The sequence below is a fragment of the Mytilus trossulus genome, chromosome 5 (genome assembly GCF_036588685.1).
Source record: "Mytilus trossulus isolate FHL-02 chromosome 5, PNRI_Mtr1.1.1.hap1, whole genome shotgun sequence".
NCBI lineage: Eukaryota > Metazoa > Mollusca > Bivalvia > Mytilida > Mytilidae > Mytilus > Mytilus trossulus.
Window position 1 is genome coordinate 60,801,565 of NC_086377.1, and position 27,463 is coordinate 60,829,027.

At 31.8% G+C, this 27,463-nt stretch overlaps 1 protein-coding gene and 1 long non-coding RNA gene across 2 annotated transcripts; one reads left to right on the forward strand and one right to left on the reverse strand.

Annotated features, from left to right (window-relative positions):
- Positions 1–917: 917 nt before the first annotated feature.
- LOC134719774 (uncharacterized) lies at positions 918–4,264 on the reverse strand. Its single transcript, XR_010107697.1, has 3 exons — positions 4,143–4,264; positions 2,983–3,067; positions 918–1,799 (listed from the first exon to the last, which is right to left on the reverse strand). It is a non-coding gene; the product is annotated as an uncharacterized LOC134719774 (long non-coding RNA).
- A 784-nt stretch (positions 4,265–5,048) lies between these two features.
- Positions 5,049–16,347, forward strand: LOC134718143 (mucin-2-like). Its single transcript, XM_063580634.1, has 12 exons — positions 5,049–5,268; positions 7,026–7,262; positions 7,755–7,991; positions 8,507–8,743; positions 9,229–9,465; positions 9,982–10,218; positions 10,705–10,941; positions 11,434–11,670; positions 12,155–12,391; positions 12,886–13,122; positions 13,614–13,847; positions 15,809–16,347. Exons 1-12 carry the CDS (start codon positions 5,049–5,051, stop codon positions 16,345–16,347), a joined length of 3,126 nt encoding a protein of 1,041 aa, XP_063436704.1.
- Positions 16,348–27,463: the final 11,116 nt, after the last annotated feature.

The following is a 27,463-nucleotide window of genomic DNA, read 5'->3' on the forward strand; positions in this document are numbered from 1 at the left end:
GTGTTTTTGGTATCTCAAATCACACGTATATTGCTCTGAAAAAAATGTTTCTGCTTTCGCCACACAACCATACTGATCGTTAAAGGGCTGTATGGCCTGTCAAGGTCGGTAAAAACTGCCATCATTACACAACCATGACAAACCATGCTGAGGTTAAATGATATAGTAACCCCAGTAAACAATCCAACGTTGGCATTACGTCGTGACAACGTAATACTATCGTTGTGACAACGTAGTGAAATTACGTCGGTACAACGTAATTTTGTGAACTCCAAGGCACGTGCTGACAACCATCCACACAACGTTGTCACAACGTAATTTGTGACGTAATTTATGACCTTCATTAGACGTTGTGACAACGTTGCAACTCAACTGTAAATGACCCTTGTCCTCATTTGATTGATAAGAGCAATAAAATTTCATTGAAGAAGTAAACAGGGCCTATATTTTCTTCTTTTCACCTGTTTTTTTAGTAGTAAAATTTTCAATGTAGGTAAGTTGTACACAATAGATATAGGAAGATGTGGTATGAGTGCCAATAAGACAACTCTCCATCCAAATCACAATTTATAAAAGTAAACCATTAACGGTCAAGGTACAGCCTTCTACACGGAGTCTTGACTCACACCAAACAACAAGATATAAAGGGCTCCAAAATAACTTGTGTAAAACCATTCAAACAGGAAAATCAACAGTCTAATCTATATATATATATAAAAACAAGAAACACCTATAAATTACATTAAAAAAACAACAACAATGTTGATAAGTGCTTTACTTCCAAACTGCCAGCAGTTTCCAATATGGTTACCTTTTAGTCAGGTTTAAATATCAAATGTATTTTGTCCAATTCATGATTCACACAGTTTAACGTTAAAGTTTTATTTTTATTTTTTGCAATACTGAAGTACAAGATTTACACATTTACATTTAACAAAAGCAACTTTCCTTCTAAAATTTAACACATAATACTATTCAAAAGGCGAGATTTTGTATGATGGCCAATGAGACAAGTAAAACCCTCTTTCCTAAAATCAAATATTAAATATGTTAGCAATTATGGTAAACGTACAGCCTTCAAAATGACACTTTGGTACATGCTACAACTTCTAAATGTTTAGGGTTTCAGTGTCCTAGACTAATAGTTTCACTATATGACGGTGGAAATTCTAGAATCTAGATTTCGTTTTGACAATGGAAACATTTTTTAATGAATTATTCAGAAGTACAAAAAACTACCACATATACCTTAATATGTACTGTAGAATCATTCAGCTGGATTCCCTACACAAGAACAGGCTACGAAAAATGTTTGGAAAAGTCCCCAAAGTCTGTAGTTTTCAAATATATATTTCTACACAACTTATACAACTCGTCTAAACATCAACCTAACAATGTTAGGTCTGTAAATTTGCTTTCACAAATTTTTTGTTCTTCCCTCGCCGAGATTCAAACTCATGCTACTATATCGTGACACCAAATCGCCTGCACAGCAGCCATACCACTAGACCACACGACCAACTTATACACACTTCTAAAAATATCCCACAATGAAGAAAATAACTGAAATTCAATCAAACCAACTATTGCTTTTTTCCATTGACATACCAGAGAAAGACCTATCCAAAAGTTAGGACTTCTTTTTTCTTATGTACATGAACCAATAATAAAATAATAGTATGTTTCTGATTTTTTGAAATTTTATTCCAAATTCTAGTCTTGTGTCGGTTGTATACGTGGCATTCAAAGTTTTGGTTTTCTGCCATCTCATCAGCTGGTCTTGTGTTGGTTTCCAGTCTCTGAAAAAAAATTCATATATATTATAAAATAATTTTTTTTATCCCAACTTAGGAATAACAGCAGTTCTTAAAAAATATCCTTGTTTAAACATAATCAATATTTTTTATGCGCGGTCGGTGGTATAATGAATCTTACAGATTCATAATCATGTTGTGTTGTTACTGAGATGTTTGTATCTGCCAATTTTATAAACATATTTTGATAATGTATGTTCGAAATTTGAACATAATTTCAGCAGAATATGATATTAATAACTTTTAGTTAACCTTTGTCCTTGTTTAAAAGAAAATATGATATGAAATTATGGTTGTTTCCACCCCCAGGGACAACCTTTTTTTAAACCCCCAGCACAGACAGAATGAAAAATATATAAGAACAACACTCCCTTTAATTTGCATCTTGGTATTTCAAAAACAACCACCTCAGTATTAAAACAGGCGTATTAAAAGGAAGTATATGGTTTCTCAAAATTTTCATTCATCAATTCATTTAAGATATTCTTAGGATTTTACCTTAATCTGACATGTTAATAAATTTATCATTCACATCATAACAGCAAGACCTTACACTACAACTCAGGTGGGTTTTGCTTCGTCTACACGTTCACAGTGGGAGTGAGCACCGGGTGGGTAAAATTACTAGCTTGTTAAATCAAAAGACTTGCAAACTTACAATCAATTGAAAAAATCAGATAAGCAATTATAATCAATATTTCTTACAAAAAAAAAAAGAATTATAGCTGGAGTGGGCACAGGTGGGTTGTTCACGGTGGGCCGGTGGAAAAAACAAAATCCACCCAGGCTGTTGTGTATATCATATATGCCAATGAACGCAATCTTATTATTATCTATAAATGAACCAATTATCATTTAATTTATAAAATTAATCAAAGAATAAAGTGTCCATGAGCCACAAATGATGTTATCATTGAAGGACATACTAGTAACTTATAAAGAACAGTTAAACAGATGGTCTCAAAAATCAAAATTTTGCGTTTTATGATAACAAGCATTGTGTATAAATGTCATAACATGTGGTTCAGGCAAACTAAAGTTAGAGTTCAGAAACCAATTTTGAGTTCAATGTTCATGTACATGTATGTACATACAGTACAACAGTAAAACCATATGGCCCAGTGAAGGAGGGCATACAAAGAGCTGATCAACTGATCATGATGTTTACCTTTTTATATCTTGGTCCATCTTGTGCATTCCACAACCTCAGACACATGATCACACATTGGATCTGTGAATTTTTATACAAGATTCTGGAAAAAAATCATAAATACAATCAATTATCTTCTATATTGATCAGTCTGTGTACATACTACATGTGTGTCAGTCCAACAAATCTTTGGGAGAACTAGGTACAAAAAAATGTAAGTGAAAAATGTACATGCATTCCATACCATAAATTGAAAAGCAAATAAGACTTCGCTATATACTGTTTTTTTTAACCCCAGTAAACTAGGTTTTACCCTAACAAAAGGATAATTTTACCCAATTTTTCCCAACTGGTATGTGCACATGGATCTTAGTCTAAATAATTATGACATCTTGGAAGGCTTTTTTTTTAAAGTTTCTGTGACGCGTATCTATGACAGTTTTTATTGGTAAAATTGTCTATTCCTATGTCAGACCCAGTTAAACATTGATTGATTGTTGGTTTCGCTATGTTCAGTGGCAAATATTTCATGCAGGTCTAGGACGACCACCAGTTATATATAGACTAGTCTTCACGCTTGCGACTGGTGATACATGTAGTATTATCATTAATAGGACGAGTTTGTAATATGCCAAGTTTGTAATGTGCCGAGATTGTATTAAATGTGGCAAGTTTGTAATGTGCTGAGATTATAATCAGGTAATGGGGCGAGTTTGTTATGTACAGAGATATCTAAAAAAATGTAGCTTCGCATTTGTGATATTGATCAGACTTTTATGATTCCAACAATATTTAAAAATAAGTGCAAAAAAAACTTACAGCTTTTAAATATAAGGATTATAAGAGGTGTCATGGAGAGAAAACAATTGCCCTCCCCCTTTTTTACTTTCTATAGTCAATTGCTTAATATATCTTTAAAAAAAACACAAGTTAATGGAGAAGTTTGAAAATGGTTTCATAAAACACAAATGTTGGCTTAAATATCCTGTACAATGTACCAGTGCAATAATATATTGACATTAAAAGAAGAAGTATCATATTTCAACTCGGTAACTAGTCAATGAGTCAACAGATTTGAACGAGGCGTCCTACACGGCGACAGATGTTATATTTTTTTGAATTATACTTGTTGTTATCATGGAAAACCTTTTTGAAGTAATGTGCAATTTATATTTTACCTTTTTCTTTGTTCTGGAATCTGAATCGAGATAGATTTCACTGCAACTTTTATCACTGTTTTCAAAATTCAGGCGGTAAAAGTGCGCATGCTCAGAGTTTTCGTAGTATGCGGCGGTAAAACCCGAGGATTGCTGAACATGCACTATTATAAAACGATTATAAAATTATTAAAAATAATAAATGACAAAACTTGATAATGGTATAAATATTTATATGAGAACATTTAATTTGAATTTGTAATATTTTCTTGGATATTTTGGTGCAAATAATTTTAATTATGTCTGTGCGGGGGAAAAGGGGTGATATTTTGAAAATCGAAAAAATCGTTAGCACATTTCAATGAAGGTGAATGCTGTATCTAGTCAGACTCATAACCACAAAATTCTCCCATAAAACCAGATTTTAATGTGTAAGCTGGTATTTACAGGGTCTGTTCACTACGTTATTATAATGTTGACAGAACGTAACAAAATGTTACGTCGGATTATGACTGTTATAAGCACGTCGTCACAACGTAATAAAATGTTACGTCCTGACAGGGTACTAAATTTACGTAAATCCGACGTAATTTTATAACGTCGTCTCTACGTCTGCATCCAACGTTGGGATTTTACGTTCCCACAACGTTGGTACGACGTACAATCCAGACATGACGTTCAGACGACCATTAACCGACGTTGGGAGTACGTCGTGTGTTTACTGGGACTATAATAACAATAAACATGATTAACATTATTATACATGTTTAAATGATTTTCATGAATTGAGATCTTACTAATAACATAATGGGTTACCGTTATCTTGATGATAGTAGTGGTTCATCAAACGCCAGAACGTGATTTATGCTGTTGGTATATCCTTCATTATGATATATTAAAGTATTTACAGGTCGAACAACTGTTACGATGACCGAGAAAAATACCCAAGGGACTAGTACACCATCTGTGTCTACAAGAGTCCCAGTGATGACAGAGTTCATGAACATGATAACTAGTGACACGTTCTCGGCAATAGCTACGAAAAGTACGCATTATACTACACAGGATTTATCAAGTACAACATCTCAAAATGCAAATAATGATATTTCATCTGTTATTATTGAGACTTCAACACCAGCAACAACAGGTATTGCATATTTTTACACAAAGTAACATTTGTTGTCATCAGACTTGGGGTCAATTACATTGGAATGTAATAAATTAAATTACACATTACATTGCAAAAATGACCAATTACACTTATTACACATTACACAGTTTTTGTAATGTAATTAATTAAATTACAATTACTTTACTAAAGTAATTAATTAAATTACACATTACATTTGATCATGATATTTTTTTTAAATTTTATACATGTATATATAATGCATGTGTAAAATATTCATGTAAGCATAGTTTAAGCGTTGCATTTTATAATCATTAGTTATTTTAATGTTTTGTCATTTAGTCTGAATCTCTCTCATGTCTCTGGTCTGAACATTTTGACAGCAATTCTAAATAGTCTTTCGACAGGAGTTAATGTGGCAGATATTGCTTGATCAGAACATGGAAGTTCCATGATCAGAAGATTTTCATATTGATAAGAGTGGGAATTTGTTGAACTTGCCAATACATCAAGGGTATTTTGACATCTCAGAAATTAAGTAATTTCAATTAAAAATAATTTACTTTAGAAATATTAAAAAGTGTGCTTGTCACAATATTGAAAATAATTTTTAGTACAAGCAATGTATATAATGTCTAAATATTAACAATATTTTGCTAATTAGATAAAATACATGTAATAGTGGCATTGCCCCTGGACATTTTAATCTGATCAATTGCTGTTTGTTTTTACAGCTGTTAATTTTTATTTCTTTAATCCTTTTGTGTATACTAATTTAACAAAATGATTGTGTGCAGTGATTTTAAAATTCTAAATGAACTGTTTAAGAAAGATTTTTCACAGTGACACATTTTTTTTTTGTTAAACAAGGTGATTAATTACTTATCAATCTATTAAATTAAAAGATCTTTCTTAAAAACTGAACAACACTGATATATGATCCTCACATTATTATTAAATTATAAGACTATTCAAAAAAAAAATCTGTAGGTCAAATAAATAATTTGAAAACTTCAAAATAGATTACAGACTTCATATATTAAAAAAAGTATGTGATGTCAATATTTGAAAAATAAATATAATTTCACAATTTGTATTATTAAACACAAATCCTTATCTTTAACACCATAAAAGTACATGTAATTGAAATGTAATTCAAAAGTAATTGAGCATTACATGCTTTTTTCAATGTAATTAATTAAATTACCATTACATGTAATTAAAAAAATGCTCAATTACACATTACATTCAATTACACGGAAAATTGTAATGCATTACACTTAATTACCATTACATTTTCAATTACCCCATCCCTGGTTGTCATGGCATATGTAGTGTATAAATACATCAACTTAAATGTTTACATTGATATAACAAATCTTTTATGAAAAGTACAGATTCTTATTGTGTTTGTTTGTATCTCAAATCACATGTATATTGCTCTTATAAAAATGTTTCTGCTTTTTGCCACACAACCATACCGATCGTTAAAGGGCTGTATAGCCTGTCAAGGTCGGTAAAAACTGCCATTAATACACAACCATGAAAAACCATACTGCGGTTTAATGATATAGTAATTATAATAACAATAAACATGATAATAAAAACAAAATAATTAACATTATTATACATGTTTAAATGATTTTCATGAATTGATCTTACTAATAACATAATGGGTTACCGTTATCTTGATGATAGTAGTGGTTCATCAAATGTCAGAAAGTGGTTTATTCTGTTGGTTGATCTTTCATTATGTAAATTTGAATTATTTACAGATCGTACAACTGTTACTATGACCGAGAAAAATACCCAAGGGACTAGTGCAGCATCTGTGTCTACAAGAGTCCCAGTGATGACAGAGTTCATGAACATGATAACTAGTGACACGTCCTCGGCAATAGCTACGAAAAGTACGCATTATACTACACAGGATTTATCAAGTACAACATCTCAAAATGCAAATAATGATATTTCATTTGTTATTATTGAGACTCCAACACCAGCAACAACAGGTATTGCATATGTTTACACAAAGTAAGATTTGTTGTCATGGCATATGTAGTGTATAAATACATCAACTTAAATGTTTACATTTATATCACAAATATTTTATGAAAAGTAGATTTTTATTGTGTTTTTTGTATCTCAAATCACATGTCTATTGCTCTGAAAAAATGTTTCTGCTTCCGCCACACAACCATACTGATTGTTAAAGGACTGTATAGCCTGTCAAGGTCGGTAAAACCTGCCATCATTACACAACCATGACAAACCATACTGAGGTTTAATGATATAGTAACTATAATAACAATAAACATGATAATAAAAACATAATTAACATTATTATACACATGATACATGTTTAAAGGATTTTCATGAATTGATCTTACTAATAACATAATTGGTTACCGTTATCTTAATGATATTAGTGGTTCATCAAATAATCAGAACGTGGTTTATTCTGTTGGTAGATTTTGCATTATGTAAGTTTGAATTACTTACAGGTCGAACAACTGTTACGATGACCAAGAAAAATACCCAAGGGACTATTACACCATCTGTGTCTACAAGTGTCTCCGCGATGACAGAGTTCATGAACAGGATTACTAGTGACACGTCCTCGGCAATACCTACGAAAAGTACCCCTTATACTACATGGGATTTATCAACTACAACATCTCGAAATGCAAATAATAATATTTCATCTGTAATTATTGAGACTTCAACACCAGCAACAACAGGTATTGCATATGTTTACACAAAGTAACATGTGTTGTCACGGCATATGTAGTATATAAATACATCAACTTAAATGTTTACATTTATATCACAAATCTTTTATGAAAAATACAGATTCTTATTGTGTTTTGTTTTTTGTATCTATAATCACATGTCTATTGCTCTGATAAAAATGTTTCTGTTTCGCCACACAACCATATGCATACTGATCGTTAAAGGGCTGTATAGCCTGTCAAGGTCGGTAAAAACTGCCATTAATACACAACCATGAAAAACCATACTGAGACTTAATGATATAGTAACTATAATAACAATAAACATGATAATCACAATAAACATGATATAAAAAAAACATAATTACCATTAATATACATGTTTAAATGATTTTCATGATTTGATCTTACTAATAACATAATGGGTTACCGTTATCTTGATGAAAGTAGTGGTTCATCAAACGTCAGAACGTGGTTTATGCTGTTGGTATATCCTTCATTATGTAATTTTAAAGTATTTACAGGTCGAACAACTGTTACGATGACCAAGAAAAGTACCCAAGGGACTATTACACCATCTGTGTCTACAAGTGTTTCCGCGATGACAGAGTTCATAAACAGGATTACTAGTGACACGTCCTCGGCAATAGCTTCAAAAAGTACGCCTTATACTACACAGGATTTATCAAGTACAACATCTCAAAATGCAAATAATGATATTTCATCTGTTATTATTGAGACTTCAGCACCAGCAACAACAGGTATTGCATATGTTTACACAAAGTAACATTTGTTGTCATGGCATATGTAGTGTATAAATACATCAACTTAAATGTTTACATTTATGTCATAAATCTTTTATGAAAAGTTCAGATTCTTATTGTGTTTTTGTATCTCAAATCACATGTCTATTGCTCTGATAAAAATGTTTCTGCTTTCGCCACACAACCATACTGATCGCAAAAGGGCTGTATAGCCTGTCAAGATCGGTAAAAACTGCTATTAATACAACCATGAAAAACCATACTGAGGTTTAATGATATAGAAACTATAATAACAATAAACATGATAATAAAAAAAACATAATTAACATTATTATACATGTTTAAATGATTTTCATGATTTGATCTTACTAATAACATAATGGGTTACCGTTATCTTGGTGATAGTAGTGGTTCATCAAACGTCAGAACGTGGTTCAATCTGTTGGTAAATCTTTCATTATGTAAGTTTAAATTATTTACAGATCGAACAACTGTTACTATGACCGAGAACAATACCCAAGGAACTAGTACACCATCTGTGTCTACAAGAGTCTTAGCGATGACAGAGTTCATGAACATAATAACTAGTGACACGTACTCGGCAATACCTACGAAAAGTACCCCTTATACTACATGGGATTTATCAAGTACAACATCTCGAAATGCAAATAATGATATTTCATCTGTAATTATTGAGACTTCAACACCAGCAACAACAGGTATTGCATATGTTTACACAAAGTAACATTTGTTGTCATGGCATATGTAGTATATAAATACATCAACTTAAATGTTTACATTTATATCACAAATCTTTTATGAAAAATACAGATTCTTATTGTGTTTTGTTTTTTGTATCTATAATCACATGTTTATTGCTCTGATAAAAATGTTTCTGTTTCGCCACACAACCATATGCATACTGATCGTTAAAGGGCTGTATAGCCTGTCAAGGTCGGTAAAAACTGCCATTAATACACAACCATGAAAACCCATACTGAGATTTAATGATATAGTAACTATAATAACAATAAACATGATAATCACAATAAACATGATATAAAAAAAAACATAATTAACATTAATATACATGTTTGAATGATTTTCATGATTTGATCTTACTAATAACATAATGGGTTACCGTTATCTTGATGATAGTAGTGGTTCATCAAACGTCAGAACGTGGTTTATGCTGTTGGTATATCCTTTATTATGTAAGTTTAAAGTATTTTCAGGTCGAACAACTGTTACGATGACCAAGAAAAATACCCAAGGGACTATTACACCATCTATGTCTACAAGAGTCTCTGCGATGACAAAGTTCATAAACAGGATTACTAGTGACACGTCCTCGGCAATAGCTTCAAAAAGTACGCCTTATACTACACAGGATTTATCAAGTACAACATCTCAAAATGCAAATAATGATATTTCATCTGTTATTATTGAGACTTCAGCACCAGCAACAACAGGTATTGCATATGTTTACACAAAGTAACATTTGTTGTCATGGCATATGTAGTGTATAAATACATCAACTTAAATGTTTACATTAATATCACAAATCTTTTATGAAAAGTACAGATTCTTATTGTGTTTTTTGTATCTCAAATCACATGTATATTGCTCTGATAAAAATGTTTCTGCTTTCGCCACAACCATACTGATCGTTAAAGGACTGTATAGCCTGTCAAGATCGGTAAAAACTGCCATCATTACACAACCATGAAAAATCATACTGAGGTTTAATGATATAGTAATTATTATAACAATAAACATGATAATAAAACAAAACATAATTAACTTTATCAACATGTTTAAAGTATTTTCATGATTTGATCTTACTAATAACATAATGGTTTACCGTTATCTTGATGATAGTAGTGGTGCATCAAACGTCAGAACGTGGTTTATGCTGTTGGTAAATCCTTCATTATGTAAGTTTAAAGTATTTACAGGTCGAACAACTGTTAGAATGACCAAGAAAAATACCCAAGGGACTATTACACCATCTGTGTCTACAAGAGTCCCAGTGATGACAGAGGTCATGAACATGATAACTAGTGACACGTCCTCGGCAATAGCTACGAAAAGTACGCATTATACTACACAGGATTTATCAAGTACAACATCTCAAAATGCAAATAAGGATATTTCATCTGTTATTATTGAGACTCCAACACCAGCAACAACAGGTATTGCATATGTTTACACAAAGTAACATTTGTTGTCATGGCATATGTAGTGTATAAAAACATCAACTTAAATGTTTACATTTATATCACAAATCTTTTATGAAAAGTAGATATTTATTGTGTTTTTTGTATCTCAAATCACATGTCTATTGCTCTGATAAAAATGTTTCTGCTTTCGCCACACAACCATACTGATCGTTAAAGGACTGTATAGCCTGTCAAGGTCGGTAAAAACTGCCATCATTACACAACCATGACAAACCATACTGAGGTTTAATGATATAGTAACTATAATAACAATAAACATGATAATAAAAACATAATTAATATTGTTATACACATGATACATGTTTAAAGGATTTTCATGAATTGATCTTACTAATAATATAATGGGTTACCGTTTTCTTGATGATATTAGTGGTTCATCAAACGTCAGAACGTGGTTTATGCTGTTGGTATATCCTTCATTATGTAAGTTTAAAGTATTTACAGGTCGAACAACTGTTACGATGACCAAGAAAAATACCCAAGGGACTATTACACCATCTGTGTCTACAAGAGTCTCCGCGATGACAGAGTTCATAAACAGGATTACTAGTGACACGTCCTCGGCAAAAGCTTCAAAAAGTACGCCTTATACTACACAAGATTTATCAAGTACAACATCTCAAAATGCAAATAATGATATTTCATCTGTTATTATTGAGACTTCAGCACCAGCAACAACAGGTATTGCATATGTTTACACAAAGTAACTTTTGTTGTCATGGCATATGTAGTGTATAAATACATCAACTTAAATGTTTACATTTATATCACAAATCTTTTATAAAAAGTAGATTTTTATTGTGTTTTTTGTATCTCAAATCACATGTATATTGCTCTGATAAAAATGTTTCTGCTTTCGCCACAACCATACTGATCGTTAAAGGACTGTATAGCCTGTCAAGATCGGTAAAAACTGCCATCATTACACAACCATGAAAAACCATACTGAGGTTTAATGATATAGTAATTATCATAACAGTAAACATGATAATAAAACAAAACATAATTAACATTCTCAACATGTTTAGAGTATTTTCATGATTTGATCTTACTAATAACATAATGGTTTACCGTTATCTTGATGATAGTAGTGGTTCATCAAACGTCAGAGCGTGGTTTATTCTGTTGGTAGATCTCTCATTATGTAAATTTGAATTATTTACAGATCGTACAACTGTTACTATGACCGAGAAAAATACCCAAGGGACTAGTGCAGCATCTGTGTCTACAAGAGTCCCAGTGATGACAGAGTTCATGAACATGATAACTAGTGACACGTCCTTGGCAATAGCTGCAAAAAGTACTCGTTATACTATTCGGGAGTTATCAAGTACAACATCTCAAAATGCAAATAATGATATTTCATCTGTTATTATTGAGACTACAACACCAGCAACAACAGGTATTGCATATGTTTACTCAAAGTAACATTTGTTGTCATGGCATATGTAGTGTATAAATACATCAACTTAAATGTTTACATTCATATCACAAATCTTTTATGAAAAGTAAGGATCTTATTGTGTCTCTTGTATCTCAATTCACATGTATATTGCTCTGATAAAAATGTTTCTGCTTTTGCCACACAACCATACTGATCGTTAAAGGGCTGTATAGCCTGTCAAGGTCGGTAAAAACTGCAATCATTACACAACCATGACAGACCATACCGAGGTTTAATGATATAGTATCTATAATAACAATAAACATGATAATAAAAACATATTTAACATTATTATACACATGATACATGTGTAACGGATTTTCATGAATTGATCTTACTAATAACATAATGGGTTACCGTTATCTTAATGATATTAGTGGTTCATCAAATCATCAGAACGTGGTTTATTCTGTTGGTAGGTTTTTCATTATGTAAGTTTGAATTATTTACAGATCGAACAACTGTTACTATGACCGAGAAAAATACCCAAGGGACTAGTTCACCATATGTGTCTACAAGAGTCTCAGCTATGACAGAGTTCATGAACATGATAACTAGTGACACGCCCTCGGCAATAGCTACGAGAAGTACGCATTATACTACACAGGATTTATCAAGTACAACATCTCAAAATGCAAATAATGATATTTCATCTGTTATTATTGAGACTTCAACACCAGCAACAACAGGTATTGCATATTTTTACACAAAGTAACATTTGTTGTCATGGCATATGCAGTGTATAAATACATCAAATTAAATGTTTACATTTATATCACAAATCTTTTATGAAAAGGAAGGAACTTATTGTGTTTTTGTATCTCAAATCACATGTCTATTGCTTTGATAAAAATGTTTCTGCCTTCGCCACACAACCATACTGATCGTAAAAGTGCGGTATAGCCTGTCAAGGTCGGTAAAAACTGCCATCATTATACAACCATGACAAACCATACTGAGGTTTAATGATATAGTAACTATAATAACATTAAACATGATAATAATAAAAAAAAACATAATTAACATTATTCTACATGTTAAAATGATTTTCATGAATTGATCTTACTAATAACATAATGGGTTACCGTTATCTTGATGATAATAGTGGTTCATCAAATCATCAGAACGTGGTTTATTCTGTTGGTATACCTTCCATTATGTAATTTTGAACTATTTACAGATCGTACAACTGTTACTATGACCGAGAAAAATACCCAAGGGACTAGTACACCATCTGTGTCTACAAAAGTCTCAGCGATGACAGAGTTCATGAAGATGATAACTAGCGACACGTCCTCGGCAATAGCTACGAAAAGTACACATTATACTATTCGGGATTTATCTTGTACATCTCAAAATGCAAATAATGAGCTTCCATCTGTTATGACTGAGACATCAGCACCAGCAACAACAGGTATTGCAAAAATTGACACAAATTTACCTGTTTGGTCATGTCATATATTGTGTATAAATACATCACCTGAAATGTTTATATTCATGGCGTCTTTCTATCTAAGATCATATGTATATTATTCTGAGTTATTATACTATAACATGTTAATCAACCGAATTAAAAGGATTAACATTGTTGTACATAAATTGATAATTAAATGAATTTCATGAATTGATCTTAATGTAAAATCTTACCTGAGTGCTAAAAGTAATTTGCAATTGCAATTAACACTAGACTTTACAATCCCTAATATTAAGTTTAAAAGCCTTCGGTATTAATAAGTTTCACTCACCGATATTATATTTTTCATTTCAAACGGCACTTTCGCCGAGCCGGAATGTTGCCAATTTTGTCTAATCTTTCGGTATCATTCGTCAGAGCTTTTTTGGTCAGTCCTATGTAGTTAAGGTAGCACACTACAAAGATGTTATAACTCCAACTTCCAAGTTTTAAAATGCTGTAACTTCCTTAATAATGCTTAAAAATGTATAAAAGTGTTAGTTTTGAATAGCTAACAGATTACTCTTTCAGATTAATGCAATGTTAGTATTATGCAAAAATTATGTAACCAATTATAATGTTAACTGTGTCTAAAATATTTTTCACCAAATTTCCACTTTGAAATTAAATTACCTTCTGCATAGGTATCCCTAGAGGGTTGATTTTACTATTTGTTATTTCTATGACTATTATCTACAAAAGGGTGTCTCAGATTTCAGATAAAATGTATAGAATAAATTTTAAACTTAAATAAACATAATCTTCTTTTATGAGGTTAGGATGTTTACACTAATTATAGATTAATGAGAGAATGGAATAATATAGAGACAATCTGAGACACCTTTTAAAGCCCGTGATGTGTTGATTAAGATTTCGTTAAAATTATCTGTATAGTTAAAGAGATGATAGAGCTAAATTCATTCAAGTGAACTTATCAAGATCTTGCAACTTATTACCTAATGATTGATTACATATCAAAGTTTTGCATTCATTTAAAAGATTATTATTTTAGCTACCTATATATACCTCTTTTATTATTTTCTATGCATTTATAAGAAAGTTACAGCATTTCAAAGGTTACCGATTGGCAGTAAAAAAATCTTTGTGTTACCTTAAGGATGTTCGCTCCTCTATGTTTTGATTTTTTGCCAGATTTTCGAAATCCTCTGGTTTTATCCATGTATTAAAATTTAAAAAAAATGCCCATTAAATTGCCCTAATTTTCTTTTCATATTTTTATTACATGTTGCTTAAAAAGCCATAATTCAAAATCCTATGAAATCCTTGTTATTTTTTTCATAGTTTTTTTAAAACAAAAAGGTGCCAATGTTAAGTGACAGAAAAATCTAGAGAAATTATTTCTCGCCAAATTGTCAATGGCTTGTATCTCGAAAACAAACACACGGACCCTCCATTTTGTTCTGCTGTTTTAGTTTCTTTATTTTCATACTATCAATTTATGACAGTCTTTTAAAAAACTTGTTATTTTTAAACAGCGTAGCGAACATCCTTAAATTAATTATCGTCATCATTCTGATACATCGTATTCAATTTTGTGTGCTGTTTCTATGTGTATTTCTTTTAAACTCGTATAAACTTATATCGAAATCGAACTGATGATAGGTTTTTGTTTAAAAGACACGGATATGTTGAAAGAGTTTATTTGTTAAAGCTGAACTAATAGCAAAATCTTGATTATATCAGCTTTGGCTTGATCGAGTCTAGCTTAGAAAAAAAAGTAAAATTCCTTTTATAATTAAAAATATATATCAACTCACCAAAACGATGAAGTCTATTTTAGTTTATCTACATTTAAGTATTTTGCTCATTAATATTAAAATTTAGTTTGCCTTCTATTTACTCAAATATTTAATAATGAAATATTACACAAGATACAACCAATTTTCCTTTTGTTATTGTAGGAATGAGACCAAGGAAACTGTTATGTAAATGTCCTAAGAGGTTAATAAATACAAAGTGGCACTTCCTTGATGGAAAGAATATAACAGATGCCGAAGTAAAGAAAATGGTCATTGACGATTTCATCAAGAATATAAAATCCGAGATCTCGGTTGACAGAAAAACTGTATCAAAAGAGATACGGAAGAAAAACTCATCAGTAGACAAAAGAAAATCTTCACAATCTATAGGATGGGGCTGTATTGTTTTTCTCGTTCTTCCAATGGTTTTCTTGATCGCAATAGACATACTCAACTGTTGCATTCACTTCCGGTCACGCTTTGGCGGCAGAAAAAGGAACCGAATTAAACCAATTAGTATCACCCAAGATCAAAGAGATAGTACTACGCCTTTGCAAGAAAATGTCAATGCCGCCGAAAGTTATTACGCCAGCAGATGTGGCAATAATTTTCATCCTGACGAAATGAAACGTGAAACTTACCAGAGAAAAAGGGACGACAACAATCAACTAGGCAGAGATGAATGGCTGCAATATATGTAACTCGTTTTACTTGTTTTACTTTCCGTAATAAATTTGAAACTGTGCTTATCAGAATTATTGCAAAATAGAGCAGTTTTTTTAATTTACCAAATGTTCTATGATTGGGAAAATTGGTTCTCCATGAAATAAATATATAGTTTATAAAGAGATGTATTTTTTCAAACATGTCAGTTTTCATGCTTTACATTATAGCTTAAGCTGTGTTTGACAATAACCAAACAATGAACCTAAACCCAACTCTTTCCCCCAAAACAAATTACAATAAGTCAATAAGTCAGCTAACAAAACATTTTTTATATTGTACAATATTTCAACCAGACGTCTTGATCTAGGAGCCTTATATCTAGATACATTTGTAAGATAAATAGTAGTAAATTCAGCCGACTGCTTTCTTGTGAGTTGAATCTAGATTTGTAACACAGTACATTATATATGACAGCAAAGCCCCCAGAACAGGGGCGTTTCTCGATATTCCAATAGCATGAGGAGACGGAATAACAAATGTTTGCTTTTGCAAATTTCCAGATTTAACATTGTTGCTCAAGCAGTTCATATCCAATTGCGTCCAGTTGGTCTTAGAGGTAGTCGTCCATTGAAGGGACTTATCCTTACGCAGCGTTACAGGAAGGCGCGACTTCAATGGAAACGGGTACGGATTCGATGGAAAGGCAAACATGGAGACAGGTTCTTTTTACCGATGAATCTAAATTCAACTTGAAATTTAGCAAAGGCAAAGCCAGGGTCTACCGGAGAAGCAATGAACGATTTTCTGATAGGTGCGTGCAGGAAACAGATCGGTTTGGTGGTGGCGAAATCATTGTATGTGGCGGAATTACCTACCAAGAACGCACCACGCTCAAAATCATCGTTGGTAAGCTAAATGCAACGAGGTATAGGGACGAAATTCTGGCTCCAGTTGTTCTCCAGTTTCTCAGAAGATATCGTTTGAACCACGTTTTCGTCAGAACAACGCCCGTTGTCACATGGCACGTCACGTGGCACACATTTCGATGACTTTTTTGGAGAATAACCATATTCGTGTGTTGCCTTGGCCAGCAATGTCTCCAGATTTATCACAAATTGAACATCTTTTGTACAAACTTGTACGACGTATCGTAAATAACCCAAACCCACCAAAACCTAACCCAGCTCCAAGCAGCACTTTTTAGGGAATGGAACATACCTCAAAATTTTATTCGACGTCTTATTGATTCCATGCGACGGAGGTGTCAGGCGGTAATATATGCAAGAGATGGTCATACAAGGATTTGACATGTTAACCCGAATTATGTACTCGTTCTGTTAAAATTGTCTGAAAATGTGTAATATTGTTTTCAATAAAAAAAATATTTGTTATTGTTCTCTTCCAAATATTATTAGCTAACTATTCCATTAAATTTATGTTATCATTTTTTTGTTTTAAAACATTTAAATGATCTTAAAAGCATGAAGCGTTTCTTTTTTCGCCTAGAGTATATCATGTAGTTTGTTACAACTTAAGATTCCACTGACAAGGAAATGTATCACCTGGCCAGCGAAAGCTCAATTGTGTAATTCAGTGTAGATAGCAGAGTGGTCTATAGCGATGGACATAATTCTTGAGCTGTTGTGTCGATATCCCAATTACACCAGTTCGAATGTCACCAAAGAGAAAACAAACAAAAAATGGTTCCGCAAAATTTGTATATTTATCGTTCTGTGCTGATATTTAGAGAAATAATATACATATAGTATTTACATAAGACATAAACAAACGAATTGTATAACGAGAAACATGTTATCGAGCTAAAGAAAAATAATTTTGTTGATAAAAAAAGCGCGCAATTAGTTAAGCTATATTATTAAACAGTATATGTAAGCTGTGTTAGATGCCGTCCTTATACAAAGGGTCTTATTATTAACTTTGTTGAGTTGTGGTGCGTGTAAATGTACAAACCGGACAAACTACCGTATAGCGGGTTATTTTCGCGGGGTGTAAATTTTCGCTTATTTTCGCGGATAGAACAAAATCGCAAAAATAAATTCCGCCAATTTAAAAGTGTACATGCAAAGGTATTGATAAAAGTTTCGAAACCGCCAAAATATTAACCGCAAAAATATTTCGTATACCTTATTCAATGAAAATCGCGAAATTTTACACCCGCGAAAATAACCCGCTATACGGTATCACATTCGATACCATCATGATTCAGTAAAATAGAAGTGTTTGACGAATCGTTTGAGCTTGGTTGTCTGTCTATTGTGAGGTATCTTTCGTCCCTCTCTTTTAGTATTTTTTTCAATAATCTCCGAAATACACGTTATATGTTTTGTTTGTTTTGCTCATTTTAAGTGTTTCTCATGAAAATAGGAAAACGTTTGATAAAAAAGATAATTTAAAAGTATTTTTTTAGAGCCATCATTCTTTACTCGAAAAACGTTTATTTTTTAATTGTTATATGTTTTATCCATGACCTTACCATTAATAAGAACCTGATAACCAACATGTGCACTATATAGATGTCTTACAATTTGATGTTTTACTACTTTGTTCAGGAGAAAACAGCATACACAGATACTAGTATAACATACCAAATACACGGCGAAAAACTAGAAACCCACGGAAGAACAACTGAGAAAGGAAATTGACCAAACACAGCCTTGTTATATATTTTTGAAATTAGAAAGTTAACTTTATAATCGATATAAAAATATACCAAGGGAAACTAATTAATACTATCAGGTCATTTTCTTAATTTACCGGACACGTACACTTAAAAAGGTATTTTCAAAATCGTTTACTTAAACGTTTAAACATATATTAACCTGAATAAAAAAAACCAGACCTGAATCATACTATACTACGGAAGCGTTTTAGCGCCACATATTTTTTTCTTTTCTTCCTATGTTTGCGTTATAATGCAAACCTTTGCGATATAAGGCAAACCTTTGCGTTATAACGCAAATATCTTGATTTCAATTATTCATTAAGTTTTGTATATATGTCCGTCTGTCATTTATTTTGGATGTGATTTACTAGTAGATAAAAAAGAAACATACATGCAAGGCCAAATCATTATTATAAATATGCATAGGAATAATCGAATACTTGAAGTGCAATTATACATAAATTGTACATCAGAAAAGTATATAGTTTTTCAAGTAAATAGATATAGTTTAGTATATAGTCATATTTAAATTGAAAGCTAAAAAATAATGTCAAACAATTGTGAAACCTCCAAGTCAAATAGACAAAATGATCTTTCTACTTTTTTTTTTAAATCTCAGAATATGAATAAGATTCTTTGATAGAAAGTCATTGAATTTTCATTTCAATATAATAAAGTATTTTTAAGATGCTTGGGTAGCAATTTGAATAGAGAGAACATAATTTTATTAATAAAACATCTTCATTCTATACATTTATTGCCAAAGGGTAGCTTGTTTGAATCCATCTTACTTTACACAGTTCTCAAACGAGAGCTTACTTTGGAAGTATATTCATATTCGGTTATAGCTATATTAGCAGGGTTGATTTTTTTCTTAGGTATAACCTCAATTAACCCAATGTTCTTTGTAAAATATATACAAGTAGTAACATGGATATCGTTTTTTGGGACCTTTATAGTTTGTTGTTCAGTGTGAGCCAATGATGGTGTACTTTTACGAATAGTGACTAAGATGGAGAGTTTTCTTATTGGCACTCATACTACATCTTCTTATAATATTCTGCTCATTATTAGTCAGTAATTTGATCTAATTATTTAAGCATTTTACTTTGCAATGACTACAAAGGTGATAAATCTTAACATATACAGCCTCCTCCATTAATAACTACTGTTTCCTTTTAATCTTAAATAAGAAATAAGATAAAACAAATGTTTGCGTTGTAACGCAAAGGTTTGCGTTGTATCGCAAAGGTTTGCGTTACAACGCAAACATAGGAAGAATTTTTTTTTTTTTAAAGTGTGGCGCTAATACGCTTCCATACTATACTGTTTGTACCATCACAAACTGATAATCAGCCGTTTCAAACGCGTCATGAATGTGGCAATATGAGAACACCAATTTAATTGCGCACGACTTCGTTTTATTTTATTTTCTTTGATTAATTTACTTATCTTATAGTATAATTGACTACACAGCAGTTACTGAACATAACTTTCCAATGTAAATGCTATATTGCGATTATTTGGAGAAAAAAACTTCGTTGGTACGATTGAACTTAGGTTATTTGGTGCTTCTAAAATTAAACGGTAAAAATATCAGGAGAAATAACTTGCTTTTAAGGGCATACGATAGTTTTGAACCTGTATTTACTAGTTGATGAAAATTTGCATATAGGCTTTTTTTTACTGATAAAATCAAATATGTAATAAAAAATATACCTTCATGTGCTACTTTTTGAGTAAAACGAGGTCGAAATTTTGTATATTTGCTCAAAATTCTTATTTCTGGCCTTAATCTCTTTTTCATAAGAAAGACATAACTTTTTTGTTATAAAAGATAAACACAAATTGTTTTTTGTCAAATAATCGGTAATTTCGGTATTTTATAAGTATCTTAAAAAAAATATGTAATTTTTTATTCAGAAATGACTCATATTTATCAAATGTTTATGATCATGAATTGAGGAAAAAAACGTCATTTTTTGTCGAGCCTTCGACTTTAGTTGAAAAAGCGAGACTAAGCGATCCTACATTCCGTCGTCGTCGACTCGGCGTCGTCGGCGGCGTCAACAAATATTCACTCTGTGGTTAAAGGTTTTGAAATTTTAATAACTTTTTTAAACTATACTGGATTTCTACCAAACTTGGACAGAAGCTTGTTTATGATCTTAAGATAGTATCCAGGAGTAAATTTTGTAAAAACAAAATTTCAGTTTTTCCGTATTTTACTTTTAAATGGACTTCGTTTTTCTGCGGGGAAACATTACATTCACTCTGTGGTTAAAGTTTTTAGAACTTTAATAACTTTCTTAAACTATCCTCGGTTTGTACCAAACTTGGACAGAAGCTTGTTTATGATCATAAGATAGTATTCAGAAGAAAATTTTGTAAAAAAATAAATCCATTTTTTCTGTATTTTACTGCTAAATGGACTTTTTCTGCGGGCAAACATTACATTCACTCTGTGGTTTAATTCTAAAAAAAATAATAACTTTCTTAAACTATCCTTGGTTGTACCAAACTTGGACATCAGCTTATTTATGATCATGAAATAGTATCCAGAAGTAAATTTTGTAAAAACATTTTCTTCCAGTTAACACAACATACAGTCCGCAGTTAAAGTTTTCAAAACATTTATAAGATTCATTAAATATCCTAGATTTTTACCAAACTTGTACAGAAGCTTTTTACAATCATATGATTGTATCAAGAGGAATATTTTTATTGATTTTTTTCCTCATTTTGTTGAGCCTGAGATTTACACCAAAAGTAGGCGAGACACTGGGTTCAGCGGAACCCTTACAATTCAATTCAATTCAAAGCTTTATTTATAGTCGGCATGTCATATAACAAATAAACATAAGCTCTCTGAGCTTTTATAACCGACAAACATTTACATAACAATCAAACACAATACAAATATTAAAACATAAAAGACACAGAACATACATTTCATGCACATTTAGGCTGCACTATTAAATACTATATTATACACATGCATAAGCACTAAAAGCAAACATAAAACTAAAGCACAGCATTCACAAATTATAAAAAGCTTAGCAAACATTCACAAGAAGCAGCACTATTATATTTCAAGCTATAACATAAAATAAATAAAACTAAGCACATGCATTGCAATGGCATGAGTTGCCATTCCATGAGTTTATTAGACTCTTGAATTGGGTAAAAGATGTTTCAGTTCTAAAGTGGTTTGGCAACTCATTCCATAGTTTGGCAGCAGAATATCTGAAAGATTTCAAGCCATACCTTGTAGTTCTTACGTCTGGTATTTCAGCTAAATTTTGGTATCTGAAAGAATATTTTGTTTTTTTAATATTTATAAGGTCATGGAGGTATACTGGATTTTCATGATTGAGTGTTCTAAAGACCTCTATTGCCATGGTTCTTAGGCGTCTTACTTTAAGTGATGGCATTTTTGATTTTAAAAGTAAGTCTTCATATGTGCTATTGTGATCCTGGTAAATGAAGCGAAGTGCTCTTTCTTGTACTTTTTCAATTTTTTTAGTGTTGGCCTCGCTGCAGAAATGCCAGGACAATGAACAGAAATTAAAGTTTGACATGATAAAGGAGTGATATATTGTTAATTTTCCAAGTTTGTTTAAGTATTTGCCAAGTCTTTTTAATACATTTAGTTGTCTGGATGCTTTTTTGCAGATGTTTGATATATGCGTGTTGAAATTTAGTTCAAAGTCAATGGTGATGCCTAATAGTTTGACCTCTTTTTCACATTTTATTTTGTTACCTGCTAGATCAAATGTAATGTTTTTGCCCATTGTTTTTTTGCCAATTGCCAAAGCTTGAAATTTTTCAGGGTTTGCCTTCATTTGATTGGAAGAAAACCATTCTATCAGAGCCAAACTGTCTTTTTCAAGTGTGGAGATAACGGTGTCTATATCTCTATTTGCATAAGATAATGTGTTGTCATCAGCATAATTGTAGAGTGAACTGTTTGTGGTGAAGTGAAATATGTCATTAATGAAGATGTTAAACAGTATAGGACCTAGAATAGAACCTTGTGGTACTCCTTTGTATATGTTTTGCCAATTGCTCAGACTAGAGCCAACTCGTACACATTGTTTCCTGTTAGATAAGTAATTTTTAATGAGTTTTAATGAGGAAGTTGAAAGACCATATGCTTCAAGCTTAAGCAGTAGAAGATCGTGAGGGAGACAATCGAAAGCCTTAGATAGATCCATTAGAATTGAGCCAATAAACTTATTTTGATCAAGTGCCATTTTCCAGTCCTCTATAATCCTGAGTAGAGTAGTTTGACATCCATATTTTGGTCGAAAAGCAGATAAGTATGGATGAAAGTGTGTATTGAAGTATTCAACTAGCTGGTTGTAAATTGCTCGTTCAAAAAATTTTGAAATTGCTGGAAGTATACTTACTGGTCTATAGTTGCCCACATCAAGTACATTGTTCTTTTTATGCAATGGTACAACTTGTGCCTCTTTTAATTTGTCTGGAAAAGTGGCTGATTTAATAGTCTTGTTTATCAATTCAGTTATTGGTTTTGTGATAACTGGTTGTGCTAGTTTTAGAACTTTAACTGATATGCCATCTATTCCTGTTGCCTTTTTTATGTTTAATTTTTTAAGTTGTTTATCTACAAATTCATTTGAAATGGCACTAAATTCTAGTTGTTGTGTGGCAGTTTTGTTTTCATGTATTTTTTGAACACTTGGATGGTTATTATTAGCAGGTGTGTTGTTGCCAATATCTTTAGCCACATTTATAAAGAAGTCATTGAAGTGTTCTGCTACTTTCTTTTGGTCACTTATTATGTTTTCTTCATCACATAGAATGATATTTTTTGTGAAGTTGCTACCTTTGTTTGTAATAAAAGGTTTAATAGTAGGCCAGAAATCAGATGTTTTTGGTCCGCCTATGCAGCGTTCGTAAAAATATGTTTTAATGGATTTTTTCTTTATTTTATTGACTAGATTTCTCTGTTGTCTATAGAGTTCCCAGGTATTACCTGATTTTTGTTTGTTATACCTGTTGTACAGTTGTCTTTTTTTGTACACTGCTTTTCGTAGCTCCTGGTTCATAAATGGTGCTGGTTGTTTACATTGTTTTCTTTTTTTCAATGGAGCATGTTGGTCTAAAACATTTACCACAGCCTTTTCAAAATCTGAATATGCTTGATTTATATCATCTTGATCTATTATTTTAGAAAATTCAATTTTTTCTAAGTCTGAAATAAAATTATCTTGATCTAATTTTTTAAAGCTTCTATAAGTTTTATATTCTGTGGTCTTATTTGAAATTTGACCCTTTATCTGTACACTGATCATATTGTGAACATCACTAATACCAGTATTAAAATTTCTTATATTCATACATAAACTAGATTTATTTGTCAGTACAACATCTATCAGACTTGGATTATTCCCCTTAGTATGACATGTAGGTTCATGGACCAGATTTGTTAAATCACAAACATCACAAGCATCTTTTAAAGTATTACTTTTCTCATTTACTAGCATATCATAATTGAGATCACCTAACATTAAAATATTATCATATTTTGTTGAAGCTTTGTCAAAGGTATCTATAAAGTCTTTGCTAAATTCTGAATTTGACATAGATGGTGGTCTATATAACCCTGTTATTAGCCATTTTCTATTATTAACAAAAAGGTCTACACAAATTGATTCTACCGAGTTAAATTCTAAATTACACTTCCTGTCACATACCAGATCTGATCGAGCATATGCGACAAGTCCTCCCCCGTTCTGATTTCTATCTGCTCTCCAAAAATGATAGTCATTTACACGAAACTGAGCATCTGGAAAAGAACTGTCTATTTTAGTTTCAGCAATAAATAACATCTCAACTAGACTAGATGATAGCAAGTCTTCAATTAAGCAAAATTTATGTCTTAGGCTATTTATATTTAAGTATGCACAGGTGAGTTGCATTGGATGTCTCTTTTTAAGTTCTCTGAGTTGGTCAAATACATCACTTTCACTTGGTGAGTCATCACTGGCTAATGTTTCATTTTGGTAAATAAGTGATGATGAAAGTGAGGAGAAAGAATTTTCCTCATTACTATTGATCTCATAGGAATTGTTGAAATAGGAGTCGCTGAAGTGAAACGAGTTGCACTCTGGACATACCCATGGATCGTCAGTATTGCCCCACATCTTATAATCTGTTGGGGTGATGTTTGCACATTTGATATGCCACCAGCAGTAGCATGATTCACAGTATATTGCACGATGGTTTTTAGCAACTGGTCTATGGCATAGGCCACATGGATTCTTTACTGGACCAGGATTTAATGATATATCACCGCTTATTATCAGAATTATCATTAGTCTATGACATCTTTGTGATATATTTATAGGTTGAAAACATAGAGGTGGTCTGCTGTATTTCATATGGTAAAACAGCATTGAATGATTGTCAACATGCAGGTCATTTGCAAGGGTTACCTCATAATTATAAAATAGCTGTTGTTTACTATTTACACAAGTTGAAGTGCAAGTTTGTGTTGGTACCTTGGACTCATATATATATGTAAACTGATGGAATAGTTCTTGTTGTGGCTTTTCATAGATATTCGTATTCATAAACACCAAGAAGGAAGCTAGGTGAAAAAGCATTTTCGTTCTCATGTTTACATCGGAAGTATGTGTGTGGAGATGGTGTAGTGGCGAGTAATGTTTATCAATCTTGACGAATTCTTTGATATTCAATTGTCGTCGATGTTAAACAATTTTCTGATTAACACACGTTGTATTTGTATGCTGTAACAGGAATTCAGTCGTAAAATGTTCTTGTATCGATTATATCAATTAGAACTTAAGTATATTTTCGATGGTTTGAAAGCTGCCACCATTTCTTCCGAGCATGCGCAATAATTTTACAAATTTTACTGCATGTTTATCAAAATTAAAATAAATCCTTTATTTACCGTTTTATAAAATTTGGGTCACATTTTCTCCCTGTAAAATTAAACAAATTGAAGTTTTGAAAAAAAGGGGTCCATGAACTCGTTTTCAAATTAAATCAGTTGGAATGATAAAAATCAGTCGAAAAATGCATCTTTTCCCGATATGTTACAGTTTGTCGTCGCGAAAATAACATTTTACGTTACAAACGTCATAACCTCCCCTGTAACTGTTTCGTATGCCCTTAAAGGGGCACTAGCTACGATATATATATAAAAAAATAAAGTATGATTTTTTTTAGATCAATCATTAATCAAATTGGAATAATGAAATAATAATTTGCTTTTAGCAATCAATTTCCTTTAATTTTGTTGAAATAAGCGATTAAACATAATTTTTGACTGATTCGCTTGCAAGTGAAAACGTCATCATCATTCTAACCGGTATTCATGTGAACTTCAAGTTAACCCCTAGCTAGAGATTGACAACGCATGCATTGTACGTGTACTGGTTATTTAAATAAAAAGAATGTCAACAATGAAAGTGAAACTACGGTAAATCATTTGATTACTAATTCGATGCACATAAAATCATTCTTATATGGTTAAAAACAATTAGAAACATCTATTTTTAATCTATAAAATAAAATCAAACAGACCTATAAAAATGCAATTGCACGTGTTGTTTTAATCTATTCGTATCTTTATTTTTGTTTACATCGCTTATATGGTCATCTGAGGTCAAATCGATAGTTAATTAGATGGCGTCTGGACTAAAATACACACGAAACGAACCTATATATTATCTACCCCATGCTCTGTAAACTGTTCATTTTAGACTTTTGATAGTTTGGATAAATGTTTTACATTGTTATAAACCAAATATGAGAATTTGAGTCAAATCGGTTACAATGAATTTGACAGCTAGTGCCCCTTTAAAGTAATATTACGGTCATTTTTGGTACGGTATATGTTGCTTTTATCACAAAATATACCTTATGATGCCGTATGTTTTGAGGTCCCAACAGTTTAGGAATTAAGAATTTTCATACACAGATTCGGCATATCAAAGAACCCCAATTATTCAATTTTTGATGAAATCAAACAAAGTTCAATTTTGGACCCTTTGGGCCCCTTATTACTTAACTGTTGGGAAAAAACTCCCAAAATCGATACCAACCTTCCTTTTATGGTCATAAACCTTGTGTTTAAGTTTCATAGATTTCTATTTACTTATACTAAAGTTATAATGCGAAAACCAAGAAAAATGCTTATTTTGGCCCCTTATTGGCCCCTAATTCCTAAACTGTTGGGACCTCAACTCCCAAAACCAATACCAACATTCCTTTTGTGGTCATAAACCTCGTGTTTAAATTTCATTGATTTCTATTGACTCAAACTTAAGTTATTGTGCAAAAACCAAAAATAATACTTATTTGGGCCCTTTTTTGTCCCCTTAATTACTCCTACACTGTTTGAACCAAAACTCCCAAAATCGATCCCAACTTTTCTTTTTGGTCATAAACCTTGTGTCAAACTTTCATAG

Bases quoted from the DNA above. Each gene is read 5' to 3' on its own strand.
- LOC134718143 (XM_063580634.1), top strand. From the start codon at position 5,049: ATGACCGAGAAAAATACCCAAGGGACTAGTACACCATCTGTGTCTACA. The intron at 10,942-11,433 runs GTATTGCATATG...AAGTATTTACAG, and splicing joins TCCAACACCAGCAACAACAG to GTCGAACAACTGTTACGATG. The intron at 13,123-13,613 runs GTATTGCATATT...AACTATTTACAG, and splicing joins TTCAACACCAGCAACAACAG to ATCGTACAACTGTTACTATG.